At 40.6% G+C, this 14,754-nt stretch overlaps 1 protein-coding gene across 9 annotated transcripts in view; it reads right to left on the reverse strand.

The window, feature by feature from the left end:
- The window catches only part of MAST4 (microtubule associated serine/threonine kinase family member 4), a 592,623-nt gene that overhangs the window by 104,329 nt on the left and 473,540 nt on the right, over positions 1-14,754 (reverse strand). Inside the window, exon 1 of one of the 9 annotated variants that reach the window (XM_075182614.1) lies at positions 6,537-6,912. The exons of the other annotated variants lie outside the window; for them this stretch is intronic. Within the exon in view, the coding sequence (XP_075038715.1) occupies positions 6,537-6,622 (86 nt within the window). The 5' untranslated portion in view covers positions 6,623-6,912. Of the gene's footprint in view, positions 1-6,536; positions 6,913-14,754 lie in introns of those variants that run through there. 9 annotated transcript variants of the gene reach the window in all.

Below are 14,754 nucleotides of genomic sequence, written 5' to 3' on the forward strand. Positions count from 1 at the left end.
GTACCTACGACTAAAGGTCTGATCGGTCTGTGATTCATGCATACACCCTACATACGATTTACCTGCAGATCTGTGCTCTTCAACTGGTCCTAAAGTCGTTTAGAGAATGACAGCACAATAGTCACTCATTCATTCATTCCTGTCACACTAACTAAAACCACCTTGTTATAGCTATCCACATGTACTTACGGATTTTGTTAGCTTCTGACTCTGAAACTAAATATTCAGTCTCCAAACGAACAAACTATTCCATCCACAGCACTTTAGTCACCAGGACATGTTCATTGCCGGAGCTCGTTAACATGAGTGAATACACACTGCATGATTGAAGGCGATTGGAACGAGATTATTAAACAGTACCACCAACCAAATGAAACAACAATTGGCACTTTGGAACGATTTAGTCGTTCATCGTGTAAGTGCACACACTAACGCTACATGTGGCTGAGAGGTCGTTTATTGGGTGATTGGCCCGATAATTGGCTGAAAAACCTCCAGTGTGTACCTAGCCTTAGTGTGTGTGTGTGTATGTATGTGTGTGTTGGGTTGGTTCTTAGTCTATGTCTACTAGCACTGAGAGTAGGTATAGCCCCTGTTGACCTGCCGCTTTCTCCAATTCTATGTTAAGCCTCTATCTGTGAAATGTTAATGGTTAAACCCACTTCCAGTCCATTACTGTGATGAAAACCCCACTGTGTTAGGAACAACAATGAAGATAGATTAAGGAATGGAAGCCAGCTATAGACCAATTCTGCAAATGTATGCATAGTTATGACTGTCTCCTATGGTAGTGGTGGTCTGCCACTTATGTTGGCACTGTTGCCAACATAAGGGCATAATGGATCATCACTGAGGGGCACCTGTCTGCAACTCTTGCCAACATAAGGACTGAATGCCTCACCTTCCGAGTCAGTGCTAACTGAACATCCCACAACTCATCCTTACTGGACAGCTTGGGTGCTCACATCCAGCAAGGTTTCCTAGGAGTACCCTTAATTTAGACCAAGATGGATCACCACTGACATTGTGCCACAACGACCATGTCACATTATTGCTGTGTTTGTTGGTTATGAATGTAAGATTGTAAATTGCCTGACTACCATCTCCTGGCTGAGTTACAGTCAACTAATATTTCCATGAATAAATCAGACCAAAGGAATAGACAGTTGGAACAAATGGTTTTGCTTCACTACTTTCTTCATATCTCCCATCTCCCCCATATAATGTCCATCTGTCTGCTACATACTGCTCGGTTTAATGACTGACAGGACATTGGGACTATTACATGTGACACTTTTGTTTTGAAGATTTGTGTTATATTGACAAACAGGTACCTAGAAATGCGATCCTCTGCGTGGAAACTGCAAAATGCACCCAAAACTATAGAATGAGACTATCTTCATCAGCGCTAAGTGGTGTGAAAATATAGTCCTTGTGAGCTGTGGATATGATTGTTCACCCTTCCATACAGCCCTAAAAACCGAGTCCTCTTCACCTCCTCTAACTAAATTTTAACAATCCCCTCTGCATAATGAAATCCAAGTTGTGCCCTGCTCTGCAAACCTAGACGCTACCCCGTAACCTGAAGCCCGTTACATGAAATGTAACCTCTATCCAACACTAACTGATAAAGCAGGGATTTTAGGCATGTTAGAAGGGAACATTCACCCAATTTCAAAGTAGAGCCAAATTTTTCATTTATATTTACCTAAATACTAAGCAAATATTCATTTATAAAAGGTAAAATAGCATTAGCTTATTGAAAAAAAATAAATAAAGACTGAACCTAAATTGATGCTTGAGCCGTACTTGTCCTGCTCTCATGTAATTTGGAGCTCAATTCATGTCAATTATATAATTACAGTGAGCCGTACATCCACTTTAATCTGCTGGCTAAAGAAATTGCTGGGGAGATTAAAATAATTACCTTAAAACAAAACTTAATTCTAAGACCGATTTAAAAAAATGGAACTCTTATAAAATGCTAATAATAATAATAATAATAATAATAATAATAATAATAATAATAATAATAATAATAATAATCAAAAAAACAACCAGACCATTTCAATTGACTTTCTACATGAAAGAAACCTGCTACACCAGCAAACTAAACAAACCAATATCCCTACGTTCACTGCTTCCCCCTCACCTGCAGTCATTACTTATCTTGTGGTGTAAGCAATTGGTGATGTAAAGATGTGATCTGCACATAAGATTTCTGGTACAGTGTGTGTAGGTCGGCTGAATGGTAGCCAGCAGTGACCCAGAAGCTTTAGGATAAACAAGACTGAATGAATTTTAATTAAAAGATTAGATGTGTTCCCAACAGCTACAAATGCTATCTGTGATTAATCTAATTACGGAAAACAAAACAATTCACTGGGCTGGCGGGTGACTGTTTATACCCTTCATTTAGCTCAGATGTTTGAACTACAGCAACAATAAAATGCAGAACTGAGAAAGAGGAAGGCAGGGGGGTAACACAAAACAGACTGATCAATGGCAGCTTGTTTCTACACACTGAACATTGTTGTATGATGAAAGTAAACAGCTGAAATGGGCAATTTTATATCTTTTGTGCTCTCTCAAAGTTTTCTTGCTTTTGTTTTTTTTTTATAGGATATGGGTTGTTTTTATTGCAGGGATATTCAGTGGTTAATGAAATTCCCTGAGGGTTACACAAGGCTATCATATCATGGCTTGCTTTTTCTACTGTACATGAGCTATAAGGCAAGATCATGGATTTTTCTGAATCACCTGAATCATACAAATCTGGGTCAAATATGAATCTGATTTGGGTATGGGAAAAACACTTATACTGAGGAATTAACCTTAAACAAAATGTGATACCAAAGCTGAGCGGCAGAGGGGCCAGAGCGGCAGAGGGGCCAGAGCGGCAGAGAGCAGGGCCAGCATTGAATACACCTAATCTCTTCAGCAACATAACAATCAGACATTTCTTCCTTTCCTACAATCCCCCATTTATTTATAGATTTCTAATCAGAGAATGCTAAACTAGTGGCCAGAAAATGTTACTCTGAAAGTGCTGTATGGTGTTGGGAGGGGGGTAGTTTGGCATTTTCACCAGCGATGCTAAAAACCTTATTCCCCATCACTTTCTGATCTGTTATAGTGCAGGCTGCTTTGTATCATCTTACCTTTCCTGTCCTGCTTTCCATGCAAAAAATGCGTGAATGTCACACACTATGAAGGTCATCCTGACATTTCCCAAATGTCATCAGCACCTTGATATCTGTCCTTCACACCCCAGCCCAACTTACTTTCACATTTGTGCATGCAGGTACATTGTAGCACAAGAGTTACAAAAATGAAATAAACAAACCAAAACTTAAATGCAGACCCCCATAACGATGTCAGACCTTGTATAAAGCACACATTAGGTGTCCCTATACTCTGGAGAATGAGACGATTTATGAATCAACATTGACCAGTTGTACCTGACATTAGCCAAAGAAATACATTTGTTAAACAAAGCAGACATTTGAGGATACAACTGTCTCCTAAGTGCCGAGCAAGCACTAAACATAGAAGAATGTCTGCCAGATTTAGCGGATCCCAACCTTTCTAGTGTGGAACGTGTGACACACAGGTCTGTAATGTTAAATACTGTGAACAATAAATTCAGAATCAAAATTAAAGACACATTTGAAAAAAACAAAACAACTAAATACAGCTATTTTTCCATTTACAATTAAATATAATTCACATATCATTCTCATTGCACATTTGTTAAATTCTTGTGATCAATCAAGCCTGGTATCCTGACATGCAGATGTGTCCAGACACACAGGTTGGGAATCACTTGCATAAGCAAAGGACATTTAATTGGGAAATATGTGAATTTGAAAGTATACAAGTTAACAATCTATACCACTTACAAATATCTATCAACGTTATTAAATACTGGTCTGGCACAGTTCCAGATAAGGGATACAGAGAAACTAATAAACATTTATTTGTAAATACAAAATACATTGTGGCCAATTTATAAAATAAAGATGGAAATAATGAGGTAATACACAGGAAACCATCACTTAAGGGAGTCTATGATTTACTAAACTGTAAAATAAACAAATATGTCGACACGTTCACTACGTATGTCCAGGAAATAACCATGGAGACGGAAGTGTCCACTACTGTATGCTTAACAATTAAAACTACAAATTTAAATTTATTTACCCACTAATAAAGACACCAATGGCGGTTTTAACAACTGCCTAGCAGATTGTGGAAACAGTTTATTGTAATCGTGGTTCATCCTGCAGTTCATGAGTACAAGAAAAAGCCTTTGGGATAGCAATTAGTTACTATTTTGAGTAAACACTAAAGTTTACATTTCTGGTGAATGGAGCATTAGGCAAAGCAGGAAAACTGCTGTCCAGTACATACACCCACAGTAGTCCGGGCTGAATAACAAGTTAAACTGAGAAGCCAGGCAACCAGGGGAGGGCTGTTAAATTCTAGCCCAGGGGGGTGGGGCAAGATTCGACTCAGCAGCCTATAAGGAACCTTTTAAATGGAGAAACAAAAATGCAGGTGGCCCAGTGACCCAGCCCAAGATAGCCCACTATGGGACCGTGCCCTGGGGCAGATGCCCCTCTGTCTCCCAGCCTAGCCGGCCCCTGCAGAGAACTCTTTTAAACATCATCCTATATGATCAACACAGAAGTAGGTAGGTTAGAAACAAATCTAATATGTTTATGTGGCAGAAAAGTTACTACCAACAATAATTGTATTATCAAGTGGGGGATTTGAAACAAACAAAAGAAATGTGAAGTTGCCTTTTAAGTCCAGTTAAGTGTTGAGTAAGTGTGTGTATGTAATGGTCTCAAACCCAAAGATGCAATTTGCTGTACATTAAAGAGACAGAAGTATGTTTGTGAATGCAGATCCAACAGGCATTGCAAATAGGGTTCATTGAGTCCTATGAGGACATTGGCCAACATGTATATGTGGGTGAACGCTGGATGGACGAAGACTGAGCAGGCTGATCGTCTTGCAATCGTGATCTGTCCAGTGCTGACTGTGAACACTAGTGTATAAGCTTGGCATGTTCTTGATAAAGTTCAATGAATTCTATTTGCAACGTCCGTTAAACCGCGCTCACCAAGGGGTGTATACAGCAAGCACCGGAGGAAACCCACACAAACCCAGAGAACACACAAGCACCACACGGATAGCACCCTGGTCAGGATACACCCTACAGCCACAACAACAATTAAAAAAGTGATGATGACATTGACTGATGAGGAAACAGAATTCTAAAAAAAAAAAAATAATGAGATTTTATTTCAAGGCCAGACAAACTTTTGCGTGCAACCACTTTTCTGCACCTTACTCCTAAGCATTCTAAGAAAGTAGGTCATCATCATCATCATCACCATTTATTTATATAGCTTCAATGATTCCGCAGCGCTGTACAGAGAACTCATTCACATCAGTCCCAGCCCCATTGGAGCTTACAGTCTAAATTCCCTAACACACACACACACACACACACACACACACACACACACACACACACACACACACACAGAGGTTCATTCACTTTCTTCAGCTAAGTACCTAACAACAACTCTCAGGCATCAGATTTAAAAAAAAATGTTTTGTAATAAAGTTTGATTATTTACTTAGAAGGACAAAAACAGATAAGGGACTAAACTCACAAAACTGAACAATCAAAGGCAAGTTCATTTTATAAGTTACTCCTACTGTAGTGTAATACTATTATCAAAAATAGAATGTTTCCCAGAACATTGTCTAGGACAATGATGGTAATCATAGGTCCGGTGGCTGTATTCAGCCCTCGTCACAATAATACATTTCCCTTCTTTATTCCACTTACTAATGACTCCAATGTCACAGAGTGACCTCAGTGCATTCTTACAGTCTTTGTGGCACCTTAGTCTGTAATTAGATGGTGATGTCTTCTTAGTAACTAACTAGCCAGTCCCAGCTTGAGTACTGCATAAACATTGCATGCTGGTTTCCTGATGTCATACTGTGAACTGTCGCTTCGCTGCAAAGTTTACCCCACTACTGTTACCTAGAGCACAGGTCTGCACACAAAATTACTGTCAAATAAAAGCATCTCTTGGCAGAAATGTAGGTAGCCGAAAATAAGACAAACTGTGGGCTACAACCTTCAGTCTAACTTAATAGCTACATGTAAAACCCAATCACTAACTTATAAATCATAATCACAGTAATAAGATTGTGTGCAGCAGTCTAAGAAACTTTAACTGAGTGTCTGCAGTATTGGTGCGTGCTTCAACTACAATCAGAACAGTTTTGTACCGGTCGAGTAAAACTTTACAAATTCAGGCAAGCACGGGAATGTCGGTGGATTAACTACACATACATGTTTGCATATTGTTCTAGAGGAAAAAAAAAAAAAGTATAGTTCAAATTCACACTCATCAACATACAAAATAAAAACTGCTTTATAGTCCAAAGCCATGTAGAACAAGCACATACAAGCATGGATTGCAATACAATACATGACATTTTACCTCTGCGTGCGTCGGAGCCTGTTCCTGTTTCTTAAGTGAGGCAGCGTAAAATTAGAGAGTATGGTCCAGAAATTGGAATCTGACATGTTGACAGCTGACACCAAGTGGATCTCTTTAGCTCAGGCGAAGCTCTGGTCCATAATACAGAATGACAACAGTCCAGTGCAAGTAGCTTTCAAGCATAAAGCACAGCATAGAGATGCACCCTATCTAGAGTAAAAGACAGCATACACCCCATCTCACTCCAGCACTAAGTCTACAATGACACACTCATAGCTCTACTCTGACCTTCTGTTTATAAGGCGTATCCAGACTACAAACAATTAGAAGAGCAGAAGCGAAGTGCTCAGCTGAAAGCCTGCACTCTGTATGCGACTCAGTCTAAGGTACCTTGTCATATGTTTGGCAGATACCATTCATACATTCCCACAGGGGAGATAACATGTTCCTGTTCTCAATCCACGGAGGAAGAGATCACTTTCAATAGACCTTTGCTATGATTGCAGCATTCATTTCACCAGTAACAACATATGCACACGGACCGAAAATAAATGTGCAGGTCCAAAGCAAACCGATCTGCCTACCGAAAAGTGTAAAGACAGGAAAATATCCCTGTTGCATTCAGATAACTTACACAAGACATAAACCTGTTACCTTTGATCTTCTCTGTCTGTTATAATGAGGATGAAACTTTTTTTCTTTAAAAAAGAAGAAACTTTAGATGACGTCAAGAAAAACAGAAGAGGGGAGAGAGGAGATCAGTGAAAACCTTTAACACCCATTGACAAGAAAGCATTTGTAACTATATATAGAAAGTAAACTTTTAAACAGCACAACCTTGTGGGAGATGTGACACATCCTAACCCGCTTGCTACAGAAATCAACTTATAAACACACAATTGATTGTTTCCAATGTTAACATTCCCGTATTCTTGCAGTAAGTGTCAGGTAAACAAGATAAACAAATGTAAATACTGGTGGCTGCTCTGAGAGAGAAGACTTTGCTGGTGCTGCAAGGTCTATAAGTCTCTGTACACACTACAGTGTTTGCAGCCAATTATCTGGCCAATCACCTGATAAACGACTGTTTGCAATAGTGTGTACACTTAGACGATGAACGACAGTCGTTCCAAAGCACCGACCATCGTTTGCTTTGATTGTTCAGCAAAAACTATAAATCGCGTTCAGCTATGGAACGACGTCCTTCCAAGTCCTTCCAGTGTGTATGCACTCACGAACAGGATCTCCATAGAGTTTAGACTCATGATAATTTCAGCAGACGGTTATGACAGTTGAAGAGCACAGATCTGAGGGTAAATCTTGTAAAACATGTATAGTGTGTACACATGCTGATTGGGACTTTCTTTTTTTTTTTTTCAGTCGTTAGTAAAATCGTTATAGGTAACACATTGATCGGAAAATTCTGTAGTATGTACCGAGCATTAATGTCTGCAAGTTATCTTTAAATGATGACTTCATTTAAAAAGGGCTACTAGACCCTAACTGCCTTACTTCAAGGGGCGTAGGGGTACGGTGGTTATAGTGCCAGGAGGTGAGGGTTGCCACCCCCTTTTGAGGCCCGCGCACCCCCCTGAGGCCCCCGTTTTACTATCAAGACAGCAGAGTAGAGGCTTTTCTAGCCGCTGAGAGACCACCACACCCCACTCTGTTGTGTTCTGTAGTAGCCAGGGGGCAACAATGGCACTGACGGGCCAATTTCTAAATGTTGCTATGGGAGATGTACTGTTCCGCCCTTGCTTACGTCATTTCTACAATCACTGATTTTACTGACTGAGGGAAGCCATGTATGGGGACACATTGCTGTAAAAATGTGAGCATTACATCTATATATTAGTAGCATAAGTACGACTATTATGAGTGACTTATTTCTATGATGTCATTGTCTGAGTAGGGCATATCACATACCAAATTAAAGATCTTGGTCCGTAGATTTGCAGAAAATTTTTGGGATTTGTAAGTGGTTGTATTGTTTCCAAGATATTTCACAAAACGTCCACCCACCATTTACAACTATGCATTACAATTGTCCTCTGGAAAATGTGACAGTTGAAAATACACCTGTGCACCTGCTGGTTGCTCTGGAAACTGTGACATTTAGTGAACTCTCCCTGTGCACCTGCTGGGTGACCTGAAACATGTGACCTGCTAGGTGGTCTGGGAACTGTGACAGTTGGCAATACACCTGTGTACCTGCTAGTTGCTCTGGAAACTGATAGTTAGTGAACTCTCCCTGTGCGCCTGTTTGAGGTATGTATGGTGATATTTTGCAATAAGGGAAGCGATAAGCGTTGCAACAACACACCGAATGTCAATAAAGTGGCCTCTGTTTTTACCACTGTTGATGGGGAAACTCCTTCATTGTGTGAACTGATGATTTACTCTAAAGCTTTGCAAGGAAACAGGCTATAAGATATTTCAGCTCTTCAATCAATGTTCTCAGTTCAATTTAATGCGGTTACTGCTGGATTTACCTGGTAATCTATGATATCAGAAAAGATGTATGGTTAATAAGGGTGTTGTAACGTACATTAATAAAGAAAACAGCTGGTTTGATACTCATGCAAATATAATAGCACAGGTCACCCTCTACAACAATATACATTACTTTATCAGACCTTGTTCCATTTAAGCTGGGCACACGCTGCAATATCACAGCTGATATTACACAATCGCAGAAAGTGAGGTCAGAAGGTGACCACTGTCCGTCACCTACGTGTGTGGTTCATCTCTTAACCCGTCACTAAATTCAGTACAACCTTCAAATCCATTTATTTAGAAGTACTCTAAACTCTTGCCTCTTTTTTATATACAGACTTTTCATAAGGGTGAATAGGATTTGCAAACTAACTAGGCATCTATGAAATCATTGCATATAATAAGCATTATATATGCATAAAAAAATATCCTCCTCACCACTCGACATTCAGAATCTACTATTGATAAAGGTGAGAAACAAAAGCTTAAAAGTGGAGCAAAGATGGAGAGGCGGAAATAGCGAGCTGTGGGCCCTGGTGCAAGGAGGCGGGAAATGGAGACCCCGACCCTCTGGATCTGCCATGCAGATGGCCCCATTATCTCCGCGGGCCCCACTGCCACACCAACGGTAGTTCTGTCACTGTATCTATGTTACTATAACATAATCCATGTAAAGCGAACCCAACCGCTACTGTGGATCTCCTCTATTGTGGAATAACTCCTTACAGGAAGTTTGGCTTTGTAGTTCTACAAGAGCTGGAAAGCAACGATTTGCCCAGCTTTGGTACAGCCTCACGTCATCAAATAGCCTCACATGCTTCATTTATGTCTGTGTATAGCTGCACATTTGCCAACATCCCACAATATAGCTCCATATTCTCATTGCAGACTGATGTATTCAACTACTATAGTCCCGGGTCCTCACTTCGGGACCCCGGGTCCTCACTTCGGGACCCCGGGTCCTCACGTCGGGATCCCGGGTCCTCACGTCGGGATCCCGGGTCCTGTTGCTCAACCAAAGCTGCTCAGAAGCAGGGACCACATTCGGGAGGGAGCCCTGACTCGAGCACTAGCACAGTGATTGTTTTCACAATGTTAAAGGATCGGCTTCCTACCAAGCTCCATGCATAAAGACAGTGCTAAAATGCCCCCTCTGCTGTGATGAGCTCTGATCCCATATCGTGTGTTAAACCATGAGGCTGTGTGCTTGGCATTATGAAGCTCTATCATTTAGAAATCAACAAGCTCATTTCAGTACATCAATCCCAACGCTGGGCACCAGAGCATAGCAAATAGTGTTTTTGTTGGCCTGTAGTTTGTTGCTTTTTTTTGCTGTGATTATGCACAGTATCAGATTAGTAACTTTTTGTTTTTAAGCGGATTTTTTCATGGTTTTATATTAACTAGACCTTTAAATGTCTTGTGTTAGATCGTGCTGATTAGGTGTGACTGGAAACAATGATTGGAGCAGAGATAAATACTCAATATGATGCCAGGAAACAGGCTAACTCTGACCTATCTTAATACGCCCTGCTTGTGGTGTAGTAGGTAAATGTATTGTCCTTTTGTTGGAATATTGTCTTTTCTTAATTATATCTGATGGAACAGCAATGATGGTTGTCCTTTTGTAACTAAGCACACTGTTGGCACTACAAACTAAACACATAGCAATGCAGCACTAACGCTTTATGCTACAATCCATATTGACACCAGAATGTACTATGCAGAAATGTACTATGTGGATTGGTGGAATCATACAAAAGGGCCAAGCCGGTGATATCTCAATAATTTAGGTGACTGCATTCCCAGTGGGTCAGACACTGTCCTAAAGATGTGGGAGGAGCATCTGCCTGTAACATAGTGGGGAGGGAACACTTACATTATTCAGCGTTAAGATGAAATTCATTCTGCATTTTACCTCCCCTGGTTTCCCCAAATTTTAAGTTTGGGGTTCAGTGATCCTTTAAGTAGATCAACATATCTGAGACTCTCCGCTCCAAACAACAAGCTCCAATGTTTGGAGATCAAAAGGTTGTGGCCAATCAGGGGCTCGGTTTGGCAGTTCAGTGTGTGACCTCATTTGTCCTAACTTTCCAATCTGGAATTGTTAACCAACAATAAATGGGCGAGGAGGGGTGGAGGGGGGTTATGTGTGATTGGGAGAACCCCAGATTATTTGTGTGGCAGAGGCATTCAGCTCTCTTCTACAGACTGGGGCATCACTTGTACACAGCAGCACAATCCCTTGTACTAGCCACTGGCTACTAAATGTAGATGCTTTTGCCCTCACTTCTGCAGTTAGTGGGCGGTGACCAGACTGTGTAAGTACTTTAAGCAGATAGCCTGCATAGGGTCACTTGTCTTGTTTCGTATGTGTATCCCAGAACCAGTATGCCCGTACATACCAGTAAGACGCTATCACCTGACGAGCAAATTTTCTGTCAGTCCCGACTAACATCTGGTAGATTTGTGTCCATATATGAAGCAAGTTGGGGTCATTTTGGTCTATAACAACCAAACCAGCCAAACAAATCTCTGCACGTGTGTAAAGCCTGTTACTCATTGACGATATTTAAAACTCCATACAGTTATTTTAGAATCATATGCTGTGTGCAATTATGTAACATAATATATTGCAGCACATGACACAGGTAGTCACATCTGCACGGTGGCTCAGTGGTTAGCACTTCTGCCTCTCAGCACTGATGTCATGAGTTTGATTCCCAACCATGGTCTTATCTGTGAGGAGTTTGTATGTTCTCCCCGTGTTTGCGTGGGTTTCCTCCGGATGCTCCGGTTTCCTCCCACACTACAAAAATATACGGGTAGGTTAATTGGCTGTTGACAAAATGAACACTAGTGTGTGTGTTAGAAAATTTAAACTGTAAACTCCATTGAGTCAGTGACTGATGTAAATGACTCTGTACTGTGGACTCTGCGGAATTGGTGGCACCAAATAAATAAATGGCGATGATCATATCTGTAAATTAATGGTGAGAATTGTAATCAGATGCTGACAGCTATGAAAACTGAGATCAAACAGTCTTTAAAGCCTATTTATAGAAAGGGAAACATGGATATTCTTATTTTACAGTGCTGGGGTATAAACAAGACAACATTACACTTTGTGGGCTACATTTGAGACTCCATGAGCCCAGTCCATCCGGCTAGGAGATATCCCAGCTCTCTGGCGCACCCTGCTGCTTCCAAACAACTAACCTTCAAATTGAGCTGAAAGCAGCTTTTCCCACAGCTGTCTAGTACCAGGAGATACTGTAACCTGACGCTTACATCTTATTAAAGGTCTCATCTGTTTTTTTAATGCTGGTGGCCTCTGGAGAGCTGGTTCTTGCTGCAATCACAAGATGACCTGTTAATATTTAAAAATATATCAGATTTTGTAACATGATCGTGGTCTTCTCGTCAGCCTCAGCGATTGCTTATGTAGCTATTACATCTAAACTACAGCACGCTGGACACCCTGACACAGTGTGAGCGCATCTGGGACTTCTTTTGCAATTAAATATCAGTGCTCCCCTGCTTTACCTATAAGTCATATCATGTCCTCGTGTAAACCACAATCCAGGTCTGTCTTATTGCCATTGTGGATATACAGTATATAAACACTGTACATTACTCACTGATCAGCTCTATTCATTTATACAAGTCATCATTTATTCTCAGGCAGATCCAGCAAAACATTATTTGGCCAAAATTTAAAACAAGCCATTTACTTTAGGAACAGATAAGGGTAATGTCTTTATTTCTCCACATGTATGCAATTTATTACATAAAATTTTGTGGGAACCACTACACTGCTAAATCTAATCAAGTGAAGAAGGTAATTGCAGAAAAGTGGTTGGCATTAAAAGTCCATTTCTAGACACGCACTGGTGCCCCGGAAACCTCAGGGGTACATTTATCAAACCTAAAATGGAAACGTGAAGGCGTTGCTCATTGCATCATTTATTAGTTATCAAATTGTCTAGTACATTTTAGAAAATGACAGCTAGAATCTGATTGGTTGCTACGGGCAACATCTCCACTTTTCCTTTTAAAAAGGTTTAATAAATCCACCCCTCAAGTCTTACAGTTCAGTGCCCTCTAAATAATATAATATGTTGCCAGGAATTGTATAAAGCCGGGGTTCTCCACTTCAATCCTCAAGTACTACCAACAGGTCATGATTTCAGGATTTCAGGATTTCTGACTTTGGAAACAGGTGGGACAACCACTGACCAAACAAAATAAATGACCTCACCAGTGCATGATTAAAGAAATCCTAAAACATGACCTGTTGCTGGTACTTGATTTGTAGGACATCTCCAGTCAAATAGTTTTTGTGACTAAAAATGCCCACTGACCACCAACCAGTAAAACTGTGGGTCCCTCATGCCAGGACCCCAGCAACTCAGGAGATAATCACACTTTGGCATCCGCACTTTGACGTCTTATGCCTGAGGAACGCTGAATCTAACAGGGACTCAGCCAGGCTGTCAACTGACGCTGCTGCAGTAATCCTAGCAGCCGTCCAGAAACTTGTATGGAATTTGTAGGTGTAAGTAAGCAGCGCTAAAGTATTTTCAAGTAGGCGATTTACAGAAATCATTTTGGTGACATTTTCCTAAAACTATGAGGCACCAAAGATTTATATTAATACATGTTTGATATTACCTCCTAAAGTTATCAATTATGCTGTGATGTATTTATAGACGTTTAGGGTAAAGCACTACTCAGACGTGAATTCACCATTTCCAGCAAAAAACATAATTACTTTTACCAATATATCCTTCAGTTTGTTTCAGGTACACCCTGAGCTGCACCGGTGATAAATAGGACAGTGCATAGATTTCTGCAGTTATTGTGAGTCCCAAACTATTGAGCGGAGAACATTAATCATTCATTTGAAGGTTAAATATTAATTTCAGACAAATCATCAGTTGTGCCTCGAGGCATCAGGAAAGAGAGCTAACTTTAATATATCTACCAATAATTATTTATTCAGGAACACACAGTTTGTTTACATTTGTCTGATTGATTTTGTTTTTTAAAAATGTGATTTTTGTTACATCTCTCTTTAACCAAAGTTCAGGGCTAGCATCATAACGGGCACAAATCATCTCATTGTGCCGTTTGCTCCGTAAGGGACACTGCACACACATTCTGGGCTTCCCGTATAAGTCTCTCATTTACTGTAGGGTGTAAAGGACAAGACTTGTGTGTGCTACCACAATGCCACATTACATCAAATAGAGGTTCACACTATGGACCTGATGCCGATTTGAGTAGTGTAAACGACGGAAATTTGCACTGCACACCCCCACAAAGAGCACAAGCATGCAGACTTGCACGCATAGGACACTTACACCTCTTTACGTATGTAAAGGCGGAACCGGGCACAGAAGGGGAGGTCTGATATAGGCTGAGTACAGTTGGGACGTGTACATGCTGATGCGGGACGGCACGGAGCCGAATATACACCTGTGAGGAGCTGTCAGGGGGCATGCTGAAGAGGATGGCCTCCAGCACTAGCCAGCCACTTCTGATTGGCCGACTGCTTATACACCTCTGAAGCCGATTGGTGCTTTCTTCATTGATCGTGCATACAGTATATGCTTTTGTGGCCATACTTTAAATACAATTTTTTGCTACTTTAATTAGTATGCAGGAAGATATATTATATCTTCTGTATTATATCATGTCTAATAGCAAATGTGTTTTT

The sequence above is a fragment of the Mixophyes fleayi genome, chromosome 1 (genome assembly GCF_038048845.1).
Source record: "Mixophyes fleayi isolate aMixFle1 chromosome 1, aMixFle1.hap1, whole genome shotgun sequence".
Taxonomy (NCBI): domain Eukaryota; kingdom Metazoa; phylum Chordata; class Amphibia; order Anura; family Limnodynastidae; genus Mixophyes; species Mixophyes fleayi.